The 25389-nt window shown below is 37.7% G+C and overlaps 1 protein-coding gene across 1 annotated transcript; it reads left to right on the forward strand.

Annotated features, from left to right (window-relative positions):
- Positions 1-943: 943 nt before the first annotated feature.
- On the forward strand, positions 944-25254 carry LOC139141477 (leucine-rich repeat-containing protein 15-like). The gene is made up of 15 exons (XM_070711080.1): positions 944-1071; positions 13784-13936; positions 14309-14419; positions 16674-16863; positions 17626-17697; positions 18394-18465; positions 19442-19513; positions 20076-20147; positions 20595-20666; positions 21541-21612; positions 21965-22036; positions 22241-22312; positions 22733-22804; positions 24695-24766; positions 25126-25254. Exons 1-15 carry the CDS (start codon positions 999-1001, stop codon positions 25199-25201), a joined length of 1323 nt encoding a protein of 440 aa, XP_070567181.1. The 5' UTR covers positions 944-998; the 3' UTR covers positions 25202-25254.
- The last annotated feature ends 135 nt before the right edge of the window (positions 25255-25389 follow it).

Genomic DNA, 25389 nt, shown 5'->3' on the forward strand with positions numbered 1-25389 from the left:
TCTTTCTTTCAGTTTGACTTTAACACTGATCGATTACGAAATCGGATTCTTTTTCATCGTATAGCGAATTTTAACACCTAACAGTCTCTGTTGGATATATGGCGATGTACACATGGATAATATCGTTATTTCGCGTTATTCGGGCGTTGAGAACGTCGCTGGCACGTCAGGCTCATATATCGCCCTCTAGAGGCAATGAAACACCTTCACCACCTGGTATGATGAGAGGCTTGGCACGCAAATCTATTAAAGTTGACATAAAGTCACTGATATAGCCATGCGCCTATCCATTACGTAATCACGTCGACTTCATCTGGCACCGATGGTGATTTACGTGGTCGCACAGCGTTGCCCTTTCACATATTTAATGATAGCATCAGCATTTCATGAATAAAAAATATCATGATCCGCTGTGTGTTGTTTTTTATCGTTGCCCAACAGTGAAACGCTGGGTAGCAACACAAAGATCTCCCACATCCTGTATCAAATCCAATAGATTGACAACGTACAGACAAACCAGGTAACATTTCACATTGCCAGTTTTCTTGCCGTAATTAATATTTTTTGCCTGCGATCGCATCAGGGCTCAGTATTCAACTGATGGTTTATGACTTAAGTCTAAGTTTGTGTTTTCAGTCATGAAAAAAGAATATAACTCTTGATTTGTATCATCGCACAAATCATTGTCGGCGAACTCACTGTACACCTAGTTAAATATCGTTGACTCGAGTCCGGGGCCATGCGCATAAAACCTCGTCTGCTTGTCCGTGTTGCCTGGGACAGCAAGCCATATTGATATTGCAGTATGCAAATAAATAACGTCGAAACCGCCAGTAAGGTGGGAGCTTATCAAACGTCGGGGGACTGTTTGGTCACGTGAGCACTATCTACATAGTGAATGGTCATGCGATTGATGCTATACATCGACTTTTCATCTCAAGCTTATATCTCATCGTCTGGACGGACCAGCAACACTTAGAAGAAAGCAGTTACTCAAGATGTTGAGGCTTACTCGTCTGTTGATACTCATCGCTTGCATCACTCGTGCATCCGCCGAGATCGAACACACAGGTGAGCAATATTAATCTGGCTTGATGAGAAAAGTTGCCAACACAGATATCCAGCGTTAGGCTCCTCGTGACGGTATGCTTTTCTTTCATCCGTTAACTTTCGGTCACTAATTACAGTGTGACGTACCGTTGACTGCCCGGTAGCTAACTGCCTCATCACACGCTGGCCATCACGCGCGGAGAATAATGACTCGCCGAGAGCGTCTGTAATAGAAGAACCTCCAAATAGGCGTAATGCATCTCTTTAATGTGACATGAAAAGATTGCCATTATAAAAACGTGACACGCGATGTGTTCCTGTGCTTTCTCGCATTTTTTCCAATGTTTATTTGAGGTAATAGAATCTGACGTTGTAGAGATACACACTATTTGCGTTACGTTGACTCGGCAAGATTTTCAAATAGATCGGACAAGGGGAAGTCCATCAACTTTAATATTGCACACGCCCGTTAATGCAACCGAAAACACTGACAGAGTAATTTGCCGAATGAAAATATAGGGCGCTATGGTTGGCCGATATAAAAGTGGCGCCAATATTTTTTATTGGCTTTAGCATTCTGTTATTGTATCAATTGAAATATATCCTCATTGCCAAACATTTTCTGTCTGTCTGTCTCCTGTCTGTCTGTATTATGTATGTATGAATGTCTGTCTTTCTGTCTATAAACTCGCTCAATCTTGTTACAATCATTTCCTTAATTAAGGTGTCTCCTTTGATTGAATGAAGTAGGCGTAAAATGAACTTCTAGATGCTTGTGGCGGGGGCCTGTAACATTTCATGGCTTCGGGAGTTGTTTTTTCCTCACATAGGCATGCCGCAGACGATAGAGACCTCCCGGGCTCGATCTCGGTCACGTTGCTCCCCACGAGGTATGCAGTAATAAGTCACCTAACCATGAAAACTCCTAGCATGCATGAGTCGCTGTCCACTTCAGTAACAAATGAAGAGTTAATCATGTGCTTGTGAACTTGCAGCTATGTGTGAAAGTCAACGAACGCATCGACGCAACATTCTTAGGGCAGTCATGTTTGTCTTCGCCCAGCGACCTTTTTTTACGGGTACTAGCACGAAGCAAAGAGACACTTTCCTGATTGTTCTGTTGAGATTTCTCATTACAAAGGCTGTCTGAACCTAAATCCGTCCTTCCTTTTTATGAAATACTAAATAACAAAATTATATCACAATTTGCATGCAGAGAAAGACCTTGTGCCTCTCGTCAGCTGTCACTAACCTCGGCGAAGATTAAGCTGCTGCAGTTTAGGGAGAGCCGTGTTTTTCGTCCGCCTCAGCTCTTTAGCAGTAACAGCCCCCAGTCCGTTTCTTTGAAGCCCCTCTGACATGGAATATTTCCCGGTGAGGGGCAGGCACGCCAACGATATGTGCCGAATATTCTTTGGTTTAAGAAAAAAAAAAAAAAAAAAAAAAAAAAAAAAATATATATATATATATATATATATATATATATATATATATATATATATATATAAACTTTATAAATTAGTTGTTTGTAATTTTTTTCCGATTTATACCATGACAAGCTTTCCCCATCATCAGAACCATTATTTCAGACTTTGGACCACAGCCGAGACACAAGTTTCAAGCTTGGTCCAAATTTATCCATTCCAAAAACGTTTACTTCTGTCGGACAGTTTGCTATTTCTTTCGCAGGTGCTAAGCTTTGGAACATTTTACCTATCGATATTAAGTATCTCACTTCAAAACGTCTGTTTACCACAACCATAAGACAAATCATATATATATATATATATATATATATATATATATATATATATATATATATATATTCAAAAACACGTTTCTAGTTATATATATATAATACATAATATATATATATATATATATATATATATATATATATATATATATATATATATTTAGGTATACATTACAATTCATGAAACTGTTTCGATTGACGAAAAGCTATTGTTTTGACTCCTACCATTTTTATCTCTTGAAGGGAAACAGTCATCGGAACTGCGCCTGTGCGAGTTTCTTGTTTACAAACAATGTATTTCGTGCACGATATCTAGATGCACCTCATCACTATAGCTGCAACATTTAAATTATACGATGTAGATTATGATAGACATGTATGGCCCCTAGCACTCCCCCATTAGTTAGCGAGCTGAGGCAAGCGGGCGGGCATTGCTCAAGTCGCAGTACGCTGGGGTGCTCGAGACTTTTTGGTGTGACTGCCCCTTCCACTGCTTAATTTAACATAGTAAACCGACCTGTATATTTCAATTTGCACGTTTATTAAATGGAAATGTGTTCGAACCGTCACATTAAAACCACGGACCTAGACTAAACAATGCCCCGAACGCCTTTGCATTAGGGGGCCCTGGCAGATTTGACCAAAAGACGGGGGACAGATATACTATTCTATCAAGGCAGTCGAACTACAGGGATTTAGTTTTCCAATTTTGCAACAATTGTAGCCACTATCTCAGGCTAGGAATATCCCCGGACGGTGTGGCGGGAATCGTCCTCGAAGCGATTGTCAGCTTTACGACTGAAAAATGTTTTTATCAACACCGATCGTACCTTGTCTTAGACAGCTTCATATTCCCGAGAACAAAACACAGATAACACTAACATGGCCATCACCCAATTGGCTGAGAACCTGAAATCCAATTGTTGATCGTCCACTCATGGGTAATAGAGTAGTGCATAAGAATATGTTTGTATATACTGTATTCGTTCTACCGCTGTGCACAGCAACTCGACGTTCATCGTCACATTCTACACAGCCCCGTCCCAGGTAATGACTTTAAATAAAATTCTTTGTTTGCCGTCCGCTAGTAGGTTTCCGAGAAAATCAAGAAATCAAACACAGTTTTAACACTATTACACATGAAAACGTTATTTTTCCTAAAGAAACCAAATAAAAGTTGAGCTTATGTTAATACTTGTTTTTTTTGGTCTGTGTTTGTTTTTCCCTGGCTGGCTGGTAGGTTTATATGATTCCAAGGACGGCACACAAGGCCTTATGTTCACTTTTCGCAATTACAATACTTCTGTTTATCAGGTCAATTCCCGCCAATAATTGAAGTTAAGAAGTTTCTCACTACTTTCAATAGGACAATTCTTCCCATTGTCTCACCCTAACTTCTTGGAGTGGCTGCGGAAAGCTGTCGCGTTAGAACTGTAGAATTCTCGAATTTCACTGGAGCAAGGGAACAGACGCGGTTCAATCCATGGCAAGACACGTGTGAGGACCCCCTCCTAAAAGATCACGTGGCTCACCATGAGGTATACAGCTTCATGGAATGACTGACAATCCATGGGTATTGCATTACTGGTCAGTTAAATTGATTTGCCTGTAGAATTTTAAGGAAACATAATTTTTAGTATTGCAGTTTTCTTAAAACTGAAAAAGTAGAAGGATCGTTTAAAATACATAATTGATGACGAGATTGTTTCTTTCTTTACAACAACTCGCGACAAATGCCCACTTTGGGTCAAGAAAAACAAAAAGTTTGTTTCTCATCCTCGCGCAAGTCAATTCAGACCCGCCGCGTCAACATTTTCTGCTCATGAGGAAAAAATACAAAAATAAAAGCAAAATTACGCTACGATAGTGCATAACACAGTGGTGTATAAAACAGAACCGTAAACAAAATAGTTGACACTAACATTCCATTTAGAACTGTACACATATGTCACTGTTATATTAAGCTGTCAAAACTGCGCATTGCTGCACTAAAAGTCAAACCGCAGAACTGTTGCTATACAAAAATAATAAAGCAACACTGCTGTGCATTTATTGCTGCGTGCATTCCTATGGTGTTTTAATGTTTTTTCCAGTTTTCTATGTGATTGAATGATAGAAAAATCGAGTTTAAAAAAAAACCGTCAGCGCATCATTTTAACTTTTTATTTTTCTTGGCCTTATTCAGTTTATTCAATTCAGATTAAATTCAGTTCTTTTAATGAAATATAGTGCAGTATTTCTCCGGTCAGCAACCCACGTGTTTGCAATATACCTGAAAGTCATGATTTGTGGAGGAACATTATAGAAATCTACGCCGACAGGAAATACAATAAATTCACTTTAATCACCTTGGTAATCGGTAGAACAAATTAATGAAGGGATTAGGGAGAGTGTATTTAACGGAAATGGACTGTTTTCTTTGTTATACTATACAGAGATAGCGAGGTAGGTTCACACACGACACGGGTAAGACTTGTGTAATAAAAATTCAACACGTGATATTTATTGACCATAACTTGGGGCGAATATTGTTAGCAATATTCTGTGTTGACACTAAAATAGAAAGAATAGCGATCTTTGTCCGAACACCTACGCAAGGTTGCACTTAACGTGCTAAGTGAGTCGACCATGTGAAACGGAGCAAGGGAGACGGTGAAAAATTACGAAAATTGCGATGACCGGCAGCATGCGCGCCGTTGCCTTCTCTTCATTTTACATAATTGAAAGAATATAGCACTGTCTCAGAGTAAGCAACATCATGTTTTAATTGTAACAATTTTTATGCAAAAGAAAGAGTATATATTTTGTAACATATGTGTTTCAGATATATTAGGGGACAGCTGTTGTGTTTGAGCGGAGGCGTTTTGAAGAAAATTTTATAGCCGTTTCAAAGTTCAGAAAAAAGGCTGTTACGTCCAGTTCTTCTGTCACAAGTAATGAACACTTTACAAAGCATAATTTTCTAATGCCAATATGAAAAGGTTGCTAGAGGACGTAGTCAATGTACAAAACAGCTACGGTTCCATGCACAAGGGTATGAGAGACAACACATGAAAAGATAGACGTCCATCCATCCATTCATCCATCCATACAAGGGTAGCTAGATAGCTATCAATAGCTAGCTAGCTAGCTAGCTAGCTAGCTAGTTAGCTAGCTAGCTAGCTGGATAGATTGATCGATAGATAGATTCATAAATATTAGATAGATAGATAGATAGATAGAAATATAGATAGATAGATAGATAGATAGATAGATAGATAGATAGATAGATAGATAGATAGATACATACATACATACATACATACATACATACATACATACATACATACATACATACATACATACATACATACATACATACATACATACATACATACATACATACATACATACATACATACATACATACATACATACATACATACATACATACATACATACATACATACATACATACATACATACATGTACAAACATACAACGTACGTTCATTACTACGTACGACATACGAATATCGTGCATATATACGCCATGGCAGTGGTCCCTGGATGTCGATATTTTCTAACTCTGATGGATGGAAGTATTACGTAAGCTTGCGGCGACATGTTTCATTCATGTTTAGCAGCTGTTGTCCATTGCGTACTCTTTCAATTAGATGCTAACTTCAATTAATGAACACTCCGGTGTATATAAACATTCAAAACTTATAACGAGGTCAATTTGCATGTAACGATATAGCCTGTGATATTCCAAGGGTCGATTGTGAATAACACATATATTCAAATTCTCATTTCACGTTACCATTATCAAATGAACAGTTTCCGCAGATGAGAGAGTTTAGATTTGCAGATAATGCACAAGCCGATGTTTTTAATTAACTTTTATTTAGACTAATGAGGTATGCTCGTAAACGTTGCTACGGTGAACCAGGGACCGTCTTCGGTTGCTTTGCTTGTGAGGCCGGCCTTATCAGAGATATTGGTCAATGTAAACATTTCAATTAAACGCGAAGAAATGTTGAGCTCACTCGTCCACATACGTGAGCTACTCCTGTCTGTCTGTCTGTCTGTCTCTTGTATGAGCGCACGATATCTCGAGAAGGGCTCACCGGATCGGAATCAAATCTCATAAATATTTGTTTGGAACTCGTAAGAACTTGAAGTGTTTAGCTTTTGGTGGGCATGGCTTGAAAAGTTTAATACTAATCTGCAAAAATTCATTTGTTTAGAAAATCCAACAGTCTCAGGATAGCAGTATCATATCTTATGAATCTTGTTTCTGATGTTAAGGTAGTATGCACCTCGAAAGTGAAAGACTTAAACTTTTGCTCTAACTTTCCTCAAGGAATCTTTCAATCATTCTCTTTCAAAATCAATAATAAAAATAGGGGGTCACCGTGCAAATTTTGGTACTAGAGAAACAAATTACCCAAGATTTACCGATATTAGAAATTCAAAATGGCCGCCATCCCTGTGTTAACTCTATGAAGAAAAATGAAATTTTCGAATTTCGAAAAACTAAGCCGGTGAAAAGTTTTCTTTCACCAAGAGCTTTAAAATGAACCCCCACATGTGGTATATCAGAAGAGAATTGTAAAGGTTTGAGAGTCCGAATGTCTGTCCCCGAGGTGCGTTCTACCTTAATCATACACTGTCACCTGTTCCAATTTTGCCGCAGTTACCATGGAAAGAGAAAATCTAATCAATCGCAGATTTTAAGCGGGTGGCCGCTTTATTAAAAACAGCGCCCTCACATGGGCATTTTGAATGCCAAGGAATGTCCCTTTGACCATACATGGGCATATTTAGGTTCAGGTGACCGTATACCGTTAATCAAGTAAACATATGGCATATTTCAATGTTATGTAGTACTTATATGAAAATTGTACTGCTCAATGCTATTTACATGAAAGATACTATATGATGCAACATTAATTAAAGTCGTTAAACACTTTTACATCGGCTACTTACTAGTTGATGAAACTTGCTACGTACATTTCTAAATTTCTGTGTAACATTTTACCAAATTTTTATGAATTTTCTGTATTTTTTTTTTGATAATTTTAGACCAAATGAACATTACATTTCATTGGCTACAGTTTTTTATTACACTTTTGGTAAAAATCTGAAAAGAATTGACTGGGGTTTATTCTATAAAGGCTACACAATTGGCTTTGGTGCTCAAAGGCCTGGAGTAAAATCAGAGCCGAACATGAGTCTAATTACACAAAGTTTAGCAGTTTGCAGTAGAGCTGGCATTACTTTCAGTCATTCGCACAAATTACTGATAAAATAGAGGAGAAATAGCAGCATAAATTGTACTCCCTATTTTGTTTTTAATTCTATCAGTAAGTATAGTAAATAACTTCTTCGCAAGGTTATTTTCTCTTTTCGGTGATAGAGTCATCGTCATAAGATGACAAATTGCATTCTTGTGACCTAGCACGAGCTTGCATGAGTTTGTATCCGAATATGAATCTCACGCTCATTTTCCTACACTCACTTTGGATGTAATTGTTTGCACTACATAACGAAATCATCCCAACTGCCGCGTGCACTCTTTGACTCAGACTTCGTTTGAGGCTATTCTGTAATTACTTCTTTTGTGTTCTATGAACGTAAAGGTATATGATTCTATTGTGACCAACACGTTGCAAGTATTTCCTTTTTTTGTTATATGTCACTTTACTAATGACATAGTCATATTGACGGTCGTCTGAGCGGAACACCTCGTAATTGTTGCCATACATAAAATAACGATCCGAAAAAGCTTGCTGACAGCGTTAAATCGTTTAGCTATAGCGTTAATTTCCTTTTAAGTAAACAACGGCAAGGACACCCAAATATTACTTGTGTCGGCGTATTACGATGATATCGGCAAAAAGTGCCAGACATATACTCTTGAACAGTCGGGTTTGTTCATCGTTGTTCCGCTAAACGGAATTTTAATTATCGGGGCTACTGTTGTCACTTGGCCACACAATCAACTATTGGATGCCCGGTTTGTTTAACGCCAATTAGCTTATTAATACCAGCTGTGTACTATGCACAATCAATAAATGTGGCCCAAAGTTTGACATGCGTTTGAGCATTGCATCTTTCGGAAGGTCATCTGATGATTTCCAAGGACTTATATGCTTTGTACAGTAACATTATGGGCATTGCGTGTACTAAAGTGCTAGTTCGTGCTTGAGTGACAAGAATTCGAGACATCCCATGAAGAAGCCTCCATAACCGAAAAGATAACATAATCTGGCAAAGAAGTCATTCTGAAACAACCATTGATGATATAAAAGCGTGCATTTTTACTTTGCGGTTACAATTTATGCCGATTTTATGTTTATCATTAACCTAGTACACTAATGACGTTAAGTTTGCTTTACTGTGAACTACTAAGCTTTGTGTAACACGAATTAAAGTCATCTTCGTTTTAATGTACTGTGGATCCCGCATACGTTTGAATTGTGCTAATTTTAAGCGAGTGTTTTACTTTTGTTCAGGATTCAAAACTGCGTACTGGAATTTATACCTTGAATCTGAACACTGGAGGCTCGTCGAGTCGATCTATGAGTAAATATGAAATATTCGGTCGGCAGCATTCGACGAGTAGAGATTTAACAAGAACGAAAGAAATACTCTTCGGGGCACCGGACAAAAACGGTCGCCAGTTTAAAAAAACTCTGACATATTCACACGTATAATTGGCTAGAGGTACACTCGGAGCAGAGATTACATTTTATCATGTTTCGTCCTACTGCATTTGGTCGAGCTGCCCTCGATAAAATGAATTTCATGCCAGTGAGTGAATTTGTATTTGAGAAAAGAATTCACTGAAAAGTACAGGAAGAGCTGGTCGTAAAGTGTTTAATTTAGCTACACAAGTGTTTCATGTTCGAATAAAAGAAAGGTTTTCGATTTTCATGAGAGAGAGAGAGAGAGAGAGAGAGAGAGAGAGAGAGAGAGAGAGAGAGAGAGAGAGAGAGAGCAAGTTCGCTCTTTGGTTATGGCGATTAACGTCTAATGTGGAACACCGCTAGGAAATGTACATCTGGAACACAACTTGATTCAGACCTTGACAGTAGGAACAGGTAACTTGGATGTGCATGTGAAATTAACTAGTAATCATGACGTGCGTGATACACGATGTAATGGAGGTCGTGCATCAGAAGAGAAGAAATAGATAATGGCTGCCCGAAGCAATGGTTCGACTAAGAACTTCTCTGCATTTGATTAAAATGTACTGAGTACGCTGACTTCGATTGTAGGACAATATACTCCAAATACAAATTACTCGATACTACTCGTAGACTTATGCGTAGAGTAGAACTTTCCTCTTCCAGCTAACAAACTAAACCAAAAACAAACAAGTATATATAACTTCACTTGTGACATCAACTCCACGATAAGCGCAGAGAGGTAACTATTTGACATTTTTGTAATCAAAATGATGATGCACTTTCTTTGGTCAGAATATGCCTGGGTGACAGATTTTCAAACGTTTATACTTCTACAATACTGTACCGGTCTTCCACTTGTATAGACTTGTTCAGAATCGTGTTGCGCATAGCATGTTTTCTGCTTTGTTAAAGCACAGACAAATATAGAACAGACTAGCAACGCGGCATGCCTTTTGTTCCATGGTCGTCTCGGTAGACTATGTCCTTTTCATATTAAGATGAGCTTCCACGGTGTTTAACTTTTTGGAGATTTTGTTTGTGGTTGATAATTGCACGAGATTATGCGAAAAATACGACGAGATGGCATCGTGCTGCCAGTCGCGTAGCAACCAGAGTTACTTTTTGAGCCCTCAGGGCAGAAACACTGCTTCACGCCAATCAAAACATAAAACGCCAGCAGTTTCATAAACATGTCCTTCCTTGGCGAACGTGTGAAAGACGGTATGACTGACCGTGAACCACTGAGTAAAACCAGACAGTATCGATAAAAGACTTTCAAATTTGGTTCAAACGCGCTCATCATATATCCATAAAAAGGTGACAGGAATTTTTAAAATGGTAAAACTCACCTCCCCGAAGCTCAAAACTTTCCAGTTTTCGCCGGCACGCCAATTCTGCTCAGCACAACAAGACAATAACAACACGAACTTTGCCGAACATACTTTCGCTTGAAAATAGCGAAAATCCTAAACTACCGAAGGGTGCATTGTCGGCACTCTTCGGAAAAGTGAGTCGAGAGCTTCCTGAGGCGAGGCAAACATGGAGGGCTTACGTAATCGCTTCACACCTTGAACAATGCCCGTTGCTAGTCTGTTCTATATTTGTCTGTGGTTAAAATGACACTTTCACTTCTGAGAGTTAAGTTAAACATGGTGAATATCAACCAAATCGAATTTTCGCATATCGGTAACTTTGTATTTTCTTTTTCTGATCCATTTTTTTTTACTGCCCTTGATTTTCATTCTTGTTAAAGGGGAAGGTTAGTCACAAACTATTTGCTGAGAAATAAAATCTGCAAAAAGAATTGATTCGTAGAAATTTATGATTTTCGAAAAACTAAGCCGGTTAAAGTTTTTATTTCTCCAAGCCCTTCAAAATGAACCCCCACAAGTGGTAGATCAGCAAAGAATTGTAAAAGTTTGAGAGTCCGAGTATCTGTCCCTGAGACGCGATCTACCTTAAGTGAATTCTGATTCAACTGACAGCGATTTGGTCCAACAGTTTGAGTCCCGAAAGTTCTAATGGTATTAACATTTATTCAGAAAGCGAGGCCGCTGCAAATAGTGATTATATACTGCCAACAAACCGCCCTCTAAATCGTTCTCGTCTGTCGTCATCAATGTGGTCAGTGCGGTCAAACATCAGACATTTTCAACGTGTTCATAATGATCGAGATCGTGCAAAAATTGGGAAGTCTACGGAACGTGTAAAGAGGTCCTGCTGAATACACACGTGTGCCGTGACTTGGCAATGAAGTACGTAAGGTGAGACACATTTGTCTGTAGGTGTACAGTTAGGTGTGAAGTTGTTGTCGATCGCTTTCAAATCTCCGAGATTTCATCGGACGTTACTTCCATTATGAAAGGAAGTTTCACACCTTGAACACTACATTTATTTTGTTCAAATGTTACGACATCAAAGGGAAATGACATTGACACTGCTTGATTAGAGCTCAAAGACCGTCCGGCTGGGCCTCATCCGAATGTCGAGGTAATGACGTAAGCTTCGAGCAAATTCATGCCGCCAAAGTACCGGAGAGCAATAATCTTTTGTTGCTTCCTTCAAGACGTGTGGCTATCGAAAAGCATTTATGTTAAACTATTTGGACTATATTCGTCACTAGGGGCAACGAAAATGAAAGGAACTTGACAGCTAGCCATCTCATTCAAATGCGCAATTGACGTCTAAGCTCAACAATTCAAGTTTAGCATATGTCTTAAGTCACTTCCGGCTAAATTAATCCGAAGCACAATTGGCAAGCGAAAGGAAATAACTCTGACAAAATGTGCCGTGTTTTTCGTAATATTATCGTTTAACCAACAGAAAAATTGGAGGTAGCTTTCCCCTATAATGGAAGGAAGTAAAATGTTTCCGGGAGGAAACGATCCTCATTTAGTTACAATGTACCACGTGATGCTTGGTGAATACTGTATTCCTCCAAAACCTTCATGTATTTTACCCGAAAGACTTGGTTTTTCAGCCCCACCGTTGATCACATGATCACATATTTTGCTACAGAATATAACAAATTATTTCGTCGCTTTCTTTGTTTGCGCTCGTTCGAAGGTTCATCTTCAAGTTGTCGGTCGCTCTATCAGCATATTTCACGAGACAAGGTATAATTACTGACTAATCAAATGACATGAGATTGATGAAACATGAGCGCCTAGTATCGTCTTTTCCCATATAACCTGTAAATAGCGGTTAGAATTGTTCGCGATGGACCAGGTTAGAAAGCCATGCCCATTTGAGACACGGACGTTTATTTTATGTTTCCGCGTTAACAGTAATTCTCCTGAAAAAAACGCAATCAACTCAACGTTAACAACTAATTTGAACGTTATAACGCTGCGTTGCGTGTATTGGAAATCCCTAGACAGTCATACTCTATTAGTTGCATATTACTGCTGGCGGCAAGTATTCGCCTCATTATCGGGGTTGTCAAGCCGATCATCGGCTATCGGTCCATTTACTGGTTGCGCGTATTACCATTACGGAAGGATCAGCTCGGCTTTTTTTTATGTGGATAGCCAGCAATCATTCCTAAGTTGATCTCTTGACAACTCCCTCTCTTTCGGTTGCTTCAAACTTTCGTCGACCAATCCTCTCTGAGATAATCTGACTTGCGTCAATTTCCACCCACTCGACCATTTCACTCTGATTTCACCGCCAAGCATGCGATCAAGACCAATTGGAAATGTACCAACGAGCATGCCCCCAAGCGGCGACGAAGTCGGAGACGTTTGATATTCATGCTCGGGGACAATACATATATCCTATACAGACACAGGACGGGGGAGTTGCGACCACTCACAACAGAAACTACATCACAGTCTGCGCGAAAAATGCCATATAAGATTCGAGGTCTAACTTTGTTCGATAACATCTCATCTACAATGTAGGGAACGTTTCTGATTGTCCCTGCAAGACAGCTCAATGTTTTCTTAAATAAACAAAAAGCCCATACAAATAAAAAGAAAGCTTTACATGTATGTATGTATGTATGTATGTATGTATGTATGTATGTATGTATGTATGTATGTATGTATGTATGTATGTATGTATGTATGTATGTATGTATGTATGTATGTATGTATTATAATAGCAAACAGCTTCGAATTATTTAATTTTTACATCCTATAACGTAACGCTTTTCGTCAGACAAAGAGAGAGAGAGAGAGAGAGAGAGAGAGAGAGAGAGAGAGAGAGAGAGAGAGAGAGAGATGTTGTACATTCTACATTTTGTGAAGACTATATTAACAATAACTGGTCATCCGAGTAATTCTCATGTTTTGTTTCAGATGAAGATGATATTTACGAGGGCCAAAGCCTCCTTTGTCTACTTGACTTCAGTTTCAAATGCTTGAATTCAACGATGTGCATCTTTCGTGATTACCTGTGTGATGGAGTGATCGATTGTGACAATGGCTCTGATGAATGGGACGAGGAATGCAGTAAGTAAAAATTCACATGTCAACGACAGCAGCTTTCGTGTTCGGTCTAAATAGCGACCGGAAATGAGTTGTTAAGGATTGCTTTTATACAAATAATTGGCGTGACGAATTGACAAACAGCGATTTACTAGATACACAAATATATAGACAGATATATGGATAATACACACATACTACATACTACATACATACATACATACATACATACATACATACATACATACATACATACATACATACATACATACGCGTCTCGGACAATACCTCCGCTGGGCGATGTAATCGGACATAAATTCCGGTAATTTGTGAATAACTGATGTTATTTGTGCCGAAATGTAATTCTTTCATTTCAATAATATTTTTTTCAATTAGTCGACAGACACGATCAGGAAAACTGGAACATCAAAATAGGTCATAAAATGGATGAGATAACCAACGCAGAAACACAGCTAATGTTCACTGACGAAACAAAGCTACCATGTGGTAAGTCAGAAACATTTATTTAAAGGGAAACAGTCGTCAGAACTGCGCCTGTGCGAGTTTCTTGTTTACAAACAATGTATTTCGTGCACTATATCTGGATGCACCTCATCATCATAGCTGCAACATTTAAATTATACGATGTAGACTATGAAAGACATGTTTCAACTTTCATCAATCACCATCGTACCTTGGATACAGTGTTTAGATTGGTTGTATGGGGTCCCACACGACCTTTGAACGCAGTTCCGACGACTGTATCCCTTTAAGACTCAAACGGGGTTGAAACTAAAGGAAATTTACTCGTTTGCTTTGGCAAACATCCTGTGCATGACAAAACTAATTTTAAGATAAAAACTTCACCAAACATTTTCCGCCCACTCTCTTCTCTGGCAAAGACTTGTATGAGATTGCATTGTAAAGGGAAAGACCCATAATTTTATTATAAATTAACATTTTCGTGTTGGAAATAAATTAGGAGGGGAAACACAACTGTTCCTCGACAACAGGGAAAGGCTTCAAATACGGTGCATGATACGCGGTTGACGGTCTATGCGTAGATTTCGGGCGTCATAAGCGACTGTATTCAAATCTTTTGTATTGTACTCATAAATCGAATTCGATCCTACACGAAAACATGAACGAGGAGAGAGAATCGAGGAGCTGCGTTTACGTTAATACGTGTTCAATCACTGCCGTGGATTGTATACTGCGGTTTCTTTCTCACTATTGTGACAAAGCTGTGCAGATTGTTTGACGCATGCGCAGGGTACAGCTTCAGGCATGCTCTCAAATTTCCTTTCGGTTTGTCCGCCAACATGTACACGCCCAACAGTCCCTCTTTAAAAGCATGATCCGAAATGAAGCCGATGGTGTGCGTTAACTACACTACAGCACTGCTGTACGGGCAGAAGACCGAGGTCTGTAGTTCGACACAACAGCCGATGGCTCTTCAGAGCATATTTCCGAGAATTACCATTATGCTTCGGTGTCATTACGGTAATACCCGCCACAAATGAAATGATTTCAACATTCGCTCAAAATTTCCTCCCGGGGAAAAATAATATTCGAGATTCGAAATGGCACTATAGTCATATCCCTTTTAAAATCTAACAGGGAAGAATATAATATTCAATTTCCACAAACACAAGATGATGCGAATTCTATTAGTTACACGTACTTCAAAGTCAGCTGTCTAAAGAACATGTAGCAGACGAGAAATTTACTCTAAAAATATTTCAATTCAAACGACTGTACCGATGCGCACACAACCTTTAAGCTGCTCTGTCTGCAAGCGGGTTTCACTGCAACTTTTATCAACCATATTCCAGGATTTTGACCTATGTAGTCTGTATGACTTCTCTGATAAAACAAAACGTACAAAACTTGTGCGTTGAAAATTTCTACTCCTGTAACCTTTTCACTCAATTTGCATCTAAAATCAAAGTTGAAATCCTTAAAAACTGGCTTTGCTCAAGGAATTTTCAACTCTTTCCATGTATTGAGAACAAAATAATAGATCACCCCATTCCCCTCTTTAAATTTTAGACAAAATTATCTAAAACTGGAAAGATTGTAGTTAAAATTCAAAATAGTGACAATAATAGGTATGTTATTAATGCTCTTCGCATATTATATAATATATATATGTATATATATATATATATATATAAGCTTATATATATAAGCTTATATAACACACACACACACACACACACACACACACACACACACACACACATATATATATATATATATATATATATATATATATACACACACACAGACACGATTGTAGTGCCTTTTTATCATGCTCTGCACATTTCCCATATATGTGATATGTTAGAGCGAAACGTACATGATATGAAATATATATAGCCACAATAAAAATGATAGGTATTGAGGTCATTGTATCATTTCTAAAATATATCTACCTTTACAAATTAGTCGAACCTTTTCCAACAGGCGAGGTTTTTCTTCAAGTTGATGCAAATGAGATATAGAGGTGTGAAACGTTAGCAACTCTATGCTGGACGACCTTTAGTGGAAGAGTTGACAAGGGCCGTAAGAGGGTGCAATATTCAACATACGGTGATAATGATCGATATCAGGTGTCCATTTCATGTTCCCTAAAGCTTTAATTTCTTCCGCCATCAGATAAAACGCTATTTTTATAGGGCGATGCAAAGTTCCCCTCAATATCTCAAAGGAGGAGAAATGTTGACGTCATGAGCGCTATTTTTCTTTCACTCGACAGAAAAGGGCGGCTACCCAGCTGAGTGCGACTGCTGGATCACGGTCGCTCATGAGTCGAAAACGGTCAGCAACCAAACACTCGACGCTCACAGCGATGATTCTCAATACACTATTCTAGCAACTCATCTGGACTGCTTCAAAAGAAATCTGACAGCGGTACCGGCGAATATTCCTCTGAATGTAACTATTCTGTAAGTAATCTCAAGACATGAAACGTGACTCAAAGAAAGCAATGAACTAGATTCTTCAACAAGAACGTAAGCAATCAAATGTATTCTGCTTTTTATCATCTTTCCGTGGACGTGAAAGAATTTTATTTCTATGTTCGACAATTTCTTGCATATATCATTACTAACTTCAGACAGTGTCATTACACACGTTCACATCTCCGCTTAAGGGCCTGCATATGTAGCCACTTACCTCTATTACATACCTATCTATCTATCTATCTATCTATCTATCTATCTATCTATCTATCTATGTATCTATCTATCTATCTATCTATCTATCTATCTATCTATCTATCTATCTATCTATCTATCTATCTATCTATCTATCTATCTATCTATCTATCTATCTATCTATCTATCTATCTATCTATCTATCTATCTATCTATCTATCTATCTATCTATCTATCTATCTATCAACACGATGGGAATTAATTTGGGAGAATTGGATCTTCATATTTTTCAAATCTCTCAAAAGTGTTGGGTGCCCTATAGCTGAATGTTGCAATATTATAAAAATACGAATATAACATGTTCAATGAGCTTACATATGCAGATTAAACCGGCATCAGTTCACTATCCAATTATCCCAAATAAGTTCCAATCGTGTTTATCTATCTAACTATCTATCTAGCTATCGACCTATCTCTCGACCTATCCATTGATCTATGTACATAGTGCGTACATATCTGTTGTAATTCATATATTCACGTTTTCTTTTCTAGAGATCTGGAGAATAATTTGATCACTGAAATACGCGAGGAAGACTTTGCAGGACTAAGCATCTTGAAGGAATTGTAAGTAGAATGAGTCAGAAGAGCGAACAAGGGAACACTGAAAGAGAGAGTGAATTACTGAAAGCTTGCGAATTGACTCTCTCTCTCTCTCTCTCTCTCTCTCTCTCTCTCTCTCTCTCTCTCTCTCTCTCTCAGTATCATATTTTCACTCGTGAACGTATGATATATAAATATTTCTCTCTCTGTCTGTGTCTTTCTGTCCCCTTGCATATATCTCTCTATTTATATGTGTGTGATGTGTGTGTTTGTGTGTGTGTGTGTGTGTGTGTGTGTGAGAGAGAGAGAGAGAGAGAGAGAGAGAGAGAGAGAGAGAGAGAGAGAGAGAGAGGTAATAAGTTGTTAAACTAGAAGGAATGAAGCTCGTTAATCTATAAATAGATAGGCATTGGGTACCCTGCTTGATAGGTCACCCTCCACTTTCAATTACGTTACTACGTCAACGATCAGTAATGAATGGCCCGTGTATAGCTGAATGATGCATTGTATCATTATAATAGGCTGATGGGAGAAGAGATCGCAAATTAAGGCACACTGACCCCAATTTAGTTAATTACTGTTATTATATCGAAAATAGTTACTGCATGTCTTTTCTTCATTTACCGGTGCCAATGTTCTTTCTACAGAGTGTTTCGCTGCAATGGATGCACTTTCAATGTAATTAGTTTCTCAGATTTCACTATATTTTGTTTCCTAAAGGTATTTGTCGAAGAATGACATTCGAAACATAGAAGCGGGCGCCCTAAAAGACCTAGCCCTTCTGGAAGCATTGTAAGTATATAATGGCGTCAGTTTTGCCCAAACAAATTACAGATTATTTTACAGGTTAGTTTAATCCATTACAACAACAACAACAACAACAACAACAACAACAACAACAACAACAACAAGAACAAGAACAACAATTACAACAACAACAACATCTACCTTCTTTGTATGACCAGAACGTCAGAGCACAGGTGATTAGATGGCGATGTTTTTGCCTCTCTGTCAGAATGTTACTTTTCTGAACTAAAATTCTCTTTCGAATCCTGATAACACTTATCGAAACTGATTGAGCACGATGCGTTGAATGTACCCAGAATACACGAAAAAAGCCATACCTCACAACTTAATACATAGCATCACTTACTTCAAAAGTTACAACATCATAAACTATCAAAAAAGAGATTTTAAGATGCGTAGAAGATCGAAAGTCCTACCTCGACTATTGAAAAATAGATAAACAACATTTTGCCAAACCTATATATCGTTTTAAATATGCACGAATGAGGACCCATCGACTAGAAATATCCTGTGAATAGAAATAAGCTTATGATCAGACGAAATTGTGCTTTCGTGCAATTTTGTACTCTCACGGTCTTGAACACAGAGTTTGGAAGATACACATAGGTTACAGTTTCAAAAACTTCAAAACAGTAACCTTTCATATTTAAACAGGTTGCACTGGAGAAAATGTCAACGTGTTGAGTAAAAGTTTACAGGACACTTGAGCTTCCAAGAAAAAACCTATTTGCGTCACTTCGATTGCTGGAACCCGACCCACGCGATAGATGGCTATTTACGCTCGTAAAAACCCTCATAAATTACTTAATCAAAGACGGCATACCTACAGCAAGTATACCTTCTCCCCTGACTGCAAAATGCAAAACACCTGGAGGTGGGTCTCCAGCTTTCATCTTGTGTCATTGTCTCACTAGTCATTGTCAGTGATTTAAGATAATATAGTAATACATTTCTGTTTCAGACACTTGGGATCGAATAGAATGGTGGAGTTACCTGAAGACGTGTTTGCGACACTGGAAAATCTTGAAGTTCTGTAAGTGTGATACTATAGAACAATGACCCCACTTACTCTAATTCCAAATCATGGGGTTTAAATGTCCTAAAAATCATAACGAATGTAATATATATATATATATATATATATATATATATATATATATATATATATATATATATATATATATATATATATATATATATATATATATATATATAAATGACTTACTGAAAGCTTGCGAATTGGTTCTTATCTCTCTACTAAGTATCATATATTCACACGTGCATGGATTATATATATATATATCCATGCACGTGTGAATTTATATATATATATATATATATATATATATATATATATATATATATATATATATATATATGTATATATGTATATATATGTATATATATATATAATATATGTATATATGAGAGAGAGAGAGAGAGAGAGAGAGAGAGAGAGAGAGAGAGAGAGAGAGAGAGAGAGAGAGAGAGAGAGAGAGAGAGCGCTTTACATACGTGTATCATATAATTGAGAGGACTGTCGTACAGTTGTACACTATAGTATACACATTGAGCATTTCTCTTTCTCTTTGTAGGAGCTTAACAAACAATTACTTGAAAACCATCCGGGACACTGCCTTTTCTCATCTTACGAAGCTTCAATATCTGTAAGTACCAGATGGCCTTGTTCCAATCAATTAGAAATACGGACAGAGTCGATGTATGTAACCAAGCAGAAACCTATGCATTATGCTATATTACCCAGCGTTTTGTTCTACTGTGTTACATTCATTTTTGGAATTTGTTTTCATCATCATCATCATCATCATCATCATCATCATCATTATCATCATTGTTGTCATCATCATAAGCATCATCATCATCATCGTAATTTTCTTCGTCGCCTCGTCGTAAAAATCATCATCATTGTCATTATCGCCCTTATCATCATCATCATCATCATCATCATCATCATCATCATCATCATCATCATCGTTGTCGTCGTCGTCGTCGTTATCATCATCTTCATAAACTGTCTTAAATTTTTAAGCATTTTCGACCATCCATGAGGGTTTTAGTATACTATTAACATGTTTTTAATTGCTCTATTTCAGTGACTTATCCAGCAATTTCATTCGTACACTCAACAAAAAACATCTGGAGAAACAGAAGGCTATGACATTCTTGTAAGTATGATTACGTTTTGACTTTGCCGATTGATAAGAAATCAAGCATTATCGTTTACCCGCAAATGTTGCCGGTATGAGATTCCCTTCTCAACCGGCATGCAGTTTATATGTGTATCATCTACAAGCGACTCTCATACATCTGCGGCAGTAATTTTTACGACTGTGATTTGGAAAGGTCTAACAAAATATGCTTTCCAGAATGATTATTGACGTCACAGAATTTGAATCGTTTTTTCCACGCACCTTTTATTCCATGTAATGACGTATCATTAACGTTCCATTTCCTGTTAAAATAACCCGTGTTTGATCGCTAAATATTAAAATGTGTCTGTGTATTTGCCAAATCATATTGGATCTTTCATTTTATTCTATATTTTAAGTTGTACGTATAGTATTACTACGTTTTAAATACAACTCTTCAATCACCAAATTTCCTGACATATCTAACTCCAACGCTGAATCGGAAAAGCAATTGAATATTTGCATATTTGAAGTTGTAAACCTAATATAGCAATTATAAAAGTGCCCCAAGGGATGCGGGTATTACCTTTTTTCGCTTACTGTTAAAAATCACCGACACAAAAGTTCTTTCCAACAAATGCCTTGATGCATATTAATTGCTTTTCGCGTATTCACACAATTGAATAGATAAAGGTGTGCCCTACCGCTCTCTGTACGATTCAATAAAATGGAATTCAGAACAGCGTTCAATAAAATGCAGAAAGACAATTATATAAAGCCTCTCATATGATATCTCTAGCATACAATATATAATATCTTATAAAGTGAAGAGCGTTTGTTCTCACAATATCGTATATCACGTGTCATTTTTTCAATGATAGAATTGTTGTATTTTCATGGACACTTTCAGGAGCTTGAGCTGGAATAAACCTCTGGACATAGAATTCGGTGCTTTCGACAGTTTAAGTTATCTCGAGTTCCTGTAAGTACAGTTCCTAAGTTTTCTATTACCGTAACATTTCAAAATGTAAGAGAGTAAACAAATAGTAAATTCAATAGCAGAAATCTTTGTCAATTTATTATGATGTAATATTATCAATGATGTGAAAGTTTAGTTTCCTTTTGGAAAAAACAGTTGCTTTTGTTTTGTCACTCACCATTCGTTTCTGAAAAAAAGTCCACGGGCAATTTGGTCGAGTTAGCGACAATTTAATTGCATATTACAGCGTAAATAACGACACTTTCATACACCAACCCGATGGCTTTAAAACGCCACTAACAATGTAGAAAATTACACCCGTTACTAAATTGTGATTGTCTATATCACTTTTCAGGCAATTGGTAGATACTGGTCTTTCCCACATCAGCAGTGGAATCTTTCAAAACCTAGGGAGTCTGGTCGACCTGTAAGTATAGTAATTCAAACAGGCGAATTTACTTAAAGACAGTTGATACCATATCTCTTGTCCATATCTTTATACCATGTCTCTTGTCACCGAGTGATCCTTTCCCGTGTTCAAATGCACAAGCTACAATGTACGCAGGATTAAATACATATTATAAATGCATTTTGGTGCTAACCCTCAAACGTCTGTCCGTACATTACATAGAGACTTGGAAAGAAATTTCCTGCTATCCATCAAGAAGGGCGATCTCATTGGATTGGAAAATCTCGAACACCTGTAAGTGAACTTGACATTACGTACGATACTTCTGTCCTACTAATGAAGAGCTGTAACAGCATTCTTTCCACTCAGCCTGGAACGTCATCATTCAATACATCAACTGTTGCTCGGTAGTTTATGGAAACATCATGTATCACCCTTAGTTCGACACTCTAATAGAAATTCCCCATAGGTAGATAGAATATAATAGAAAGGTGCACCACAAGTAATATTATCATGCCCTTCTCGGTCTAGTAACATCTTGAATTCATGTAGCACAATCATTAGTAAAGATTTATCCATCCGTTTGAATTGTGAGGCAACTGCCATACAAGAAATCAAAGAGACAAATGATCATGTTCTTGATCATGTTTTGCCGGAAAAGATGGCAGAGAGTGCATCCTTTTTTGAAATGAAACAATTTGCTCTCCACAACAGACAAATGAAGAACAACTCCATCAGAAGAATTGAAGATGGTGCGTTTGAAGCAATGAAAAATCTGAAAGATCTGTAAGTATTTTCATACTTTCTCGTAAAATGAATATATTTACATGTGTACGCACTCATCGCGTTGGAGAAGCAACAACTTTTATTCTACGTGTTTATCACTTCTCAATATAAAACTTAAAACTACCCTAACGGGAAACGGTCGTCGGAACTGCGCCCGTGCGAGTTTCTTGTTTGCAAATAAGGAACAAGAAACAATCGTGCACGGTATCTAGATGTTCCTCATCATCATAGCTGCAACATTTACATTATACGATGTAGATTATGACAGACTTGTTTTAAAGGTATACTGTCACCTGTTCAAATTTTGCCACGGTTACCATGGAAAGAGAAAATCTAACCAATCACAGATTTTAAGTGGGTGGCCGCTTTTTAAAACCAGCGCTTTCACTTGGCATTTTGAATACCAAGGAACGCCCCTTTGACCATATATGGGCATATTTAGATTACAGGTGACTGTATACCTTTAACTTTTGTCAATCACATCGTACCTTGGATACAGTGTTTACATTGGTCGTATGGGTCCCATACGACCTTTGAGCGCAGTTCCGACGACTGTATCCCTTTAATTCACATATTCTTCTTACATCTCGACACTGTGTGAGAAGAGCCTTTGGCTCAACAGTCTATCGAGTTTAAATATAGTCTAATAATAATAATAATTCTTAGAGTAAAGGCGTCTCCCATCATTTCACAAACTAAATCTTTACTTACTCCTAAAGAAACCAAGCCAGGAAGTATGTAAATTTAGTCCCTTAGGCAAAGCTGGAGACTTCTCGAAAAATTCGACTAACTTATTTGCTTAAGTTTTCTGAAAGCCTGATAGTCACTTGACAATCGTAACAAAGTTCTTTTTTCTTTTTATGCACTTATTTACGCGCTAAAGGTACCATTTCTAATATTTCTTTGGCTTACTGTGAAAGTAAAAGATAATGTCACTAATCTCTTCGAACCAAAGTCCTTGAATTAAAGATCGAATCAACACAGCCAATATAACCGACAAACAGGCAAAAAACCCCAAAATACTGCAGACCTATGAATGCGGAATTGTCAGCCCATTAGACAATATATCAACTTTTTCATTAACACTTATTAGCTTGGGAAATTAGAAATGACGTAATTTAGACTCTGTAAAAGCACATACGTCAGTGATGCTAGAATGCAGTATATACAGCTTATTGGCCAAGATGATAGTCACATTGCAGTCGTGTTCATAATTACTCTCCCCAAAATATGTCTCAGGCACGTTTCAGTGGCACGGCCTCCCCCGAAATTTGTCTCATGCACGTTTCACAGGCATAGCCTCTCGTATATGATACATAACTCAAAACCCATTATTTGATGCAAATCTCAAAATATTTTATGCCCATGTAAAACACAGGAGCGGTAATGCGAGAGAATAAAATATTCAATAACATGTCATGTGAGTCGTTATTATGATAACACACCTCACATTTAAGGTAGTATGTACCCCGAAAGTGAAAGACTTAAACTTCTGCTCAAACCTTCCTCAAGGAATCTTTCGACCATTCTCATACCTAATAAAAAGTAAAAATCAGGGGTCACCTTATTACATTTTGTACTAGAGAGACAAATTACTTGAGATTCCCCGATATCTTAAATTCAAAATGGCCCCCACCCCTGTGGTAACTCTATGTGGGAAAAACAAAATTTTCGATTTTCGAAAAACTAAGACTGTGAAAAGTATTTTAAACCATGAACTTCGAAATGAGCCACCAAAAGTTGTAGATCAGAAAAGAATTTCAAAAGTTAGAGAATCCGAATATCTGCCCCCGAGGGCGTTCTACCTTTACGCGATGCGGCCAACATTGATTTATCATTTTGTAGTATTGCTTCTATTATGACATATTGATTATTTACTCGTGTTTTCAGAAGTCTTTCGTACAACAAGCTACAGGCCCTTACGGAAGAAGTCTTTCGACCTCTGGAGTCTTTGCAGATTATGTGAGTAAAGACATATATCTGGTTAAAAAGTTCACCCGAATACAGATGAATATAGTTCAATAATGATGTGAAAAGTTCAAATTTTCGTCGTTTTCCTACTTTCCCAACTATCACCCTCATAATTACACACTGAAGTAGCATGGAATCATTAAGATTCCTATTTCGATAAAGAAAAACGGCGTTAAAATGCAAATTTAAACGCTTTTTTCTGTTTTCTAAAGCGCATTGACGCAAATTTGTTTCCGAAGCGATTGACTATATCAGCGTTTGACACGGATTTTGCGCCAAGTCATGCAAACACAAATGTATCATTGGATTGGAATGCATAAATTAATCATTGTCAATTTCTTTCTGCGCAGGGACCTTTCTTTCAACGAGATCGAGGTAATTAGAGCCGGCGCCATATCACATTTGGGAAAGCTCAGTCACCTGTAAGTATTTCTCGAAGCTGGAAACAGAGTCAACATTTTTACCATTTTGATTGCGTGCAGAATCCATTGACGCAGTTTGACTGTTTCGCCCACAGCGACGTCCTTCATGTCAGCTAAGGTACCGTGGGCCGTTTCTAAGAGGAGCAAATTCTGATTGAAAAACTAGGCATTCTGAGTCAAGAAAGAAACAAC

Source organism: Ptychodera flava, chromosome 10 (assembly GCF_041260155.1).
Source record: "Ptychodera flava strain L36383 chromosome 10, AS_Pfla_20210202, whole genome shotgun sequence".
In the NCBI taxonomy this organism is placed as follows: domain Eukaryota; kingdom Metazoa; phylum Hemichordata; class Enteropneusta; family Ptychoderidae; genus Ptychodera; species Ptychodera flava.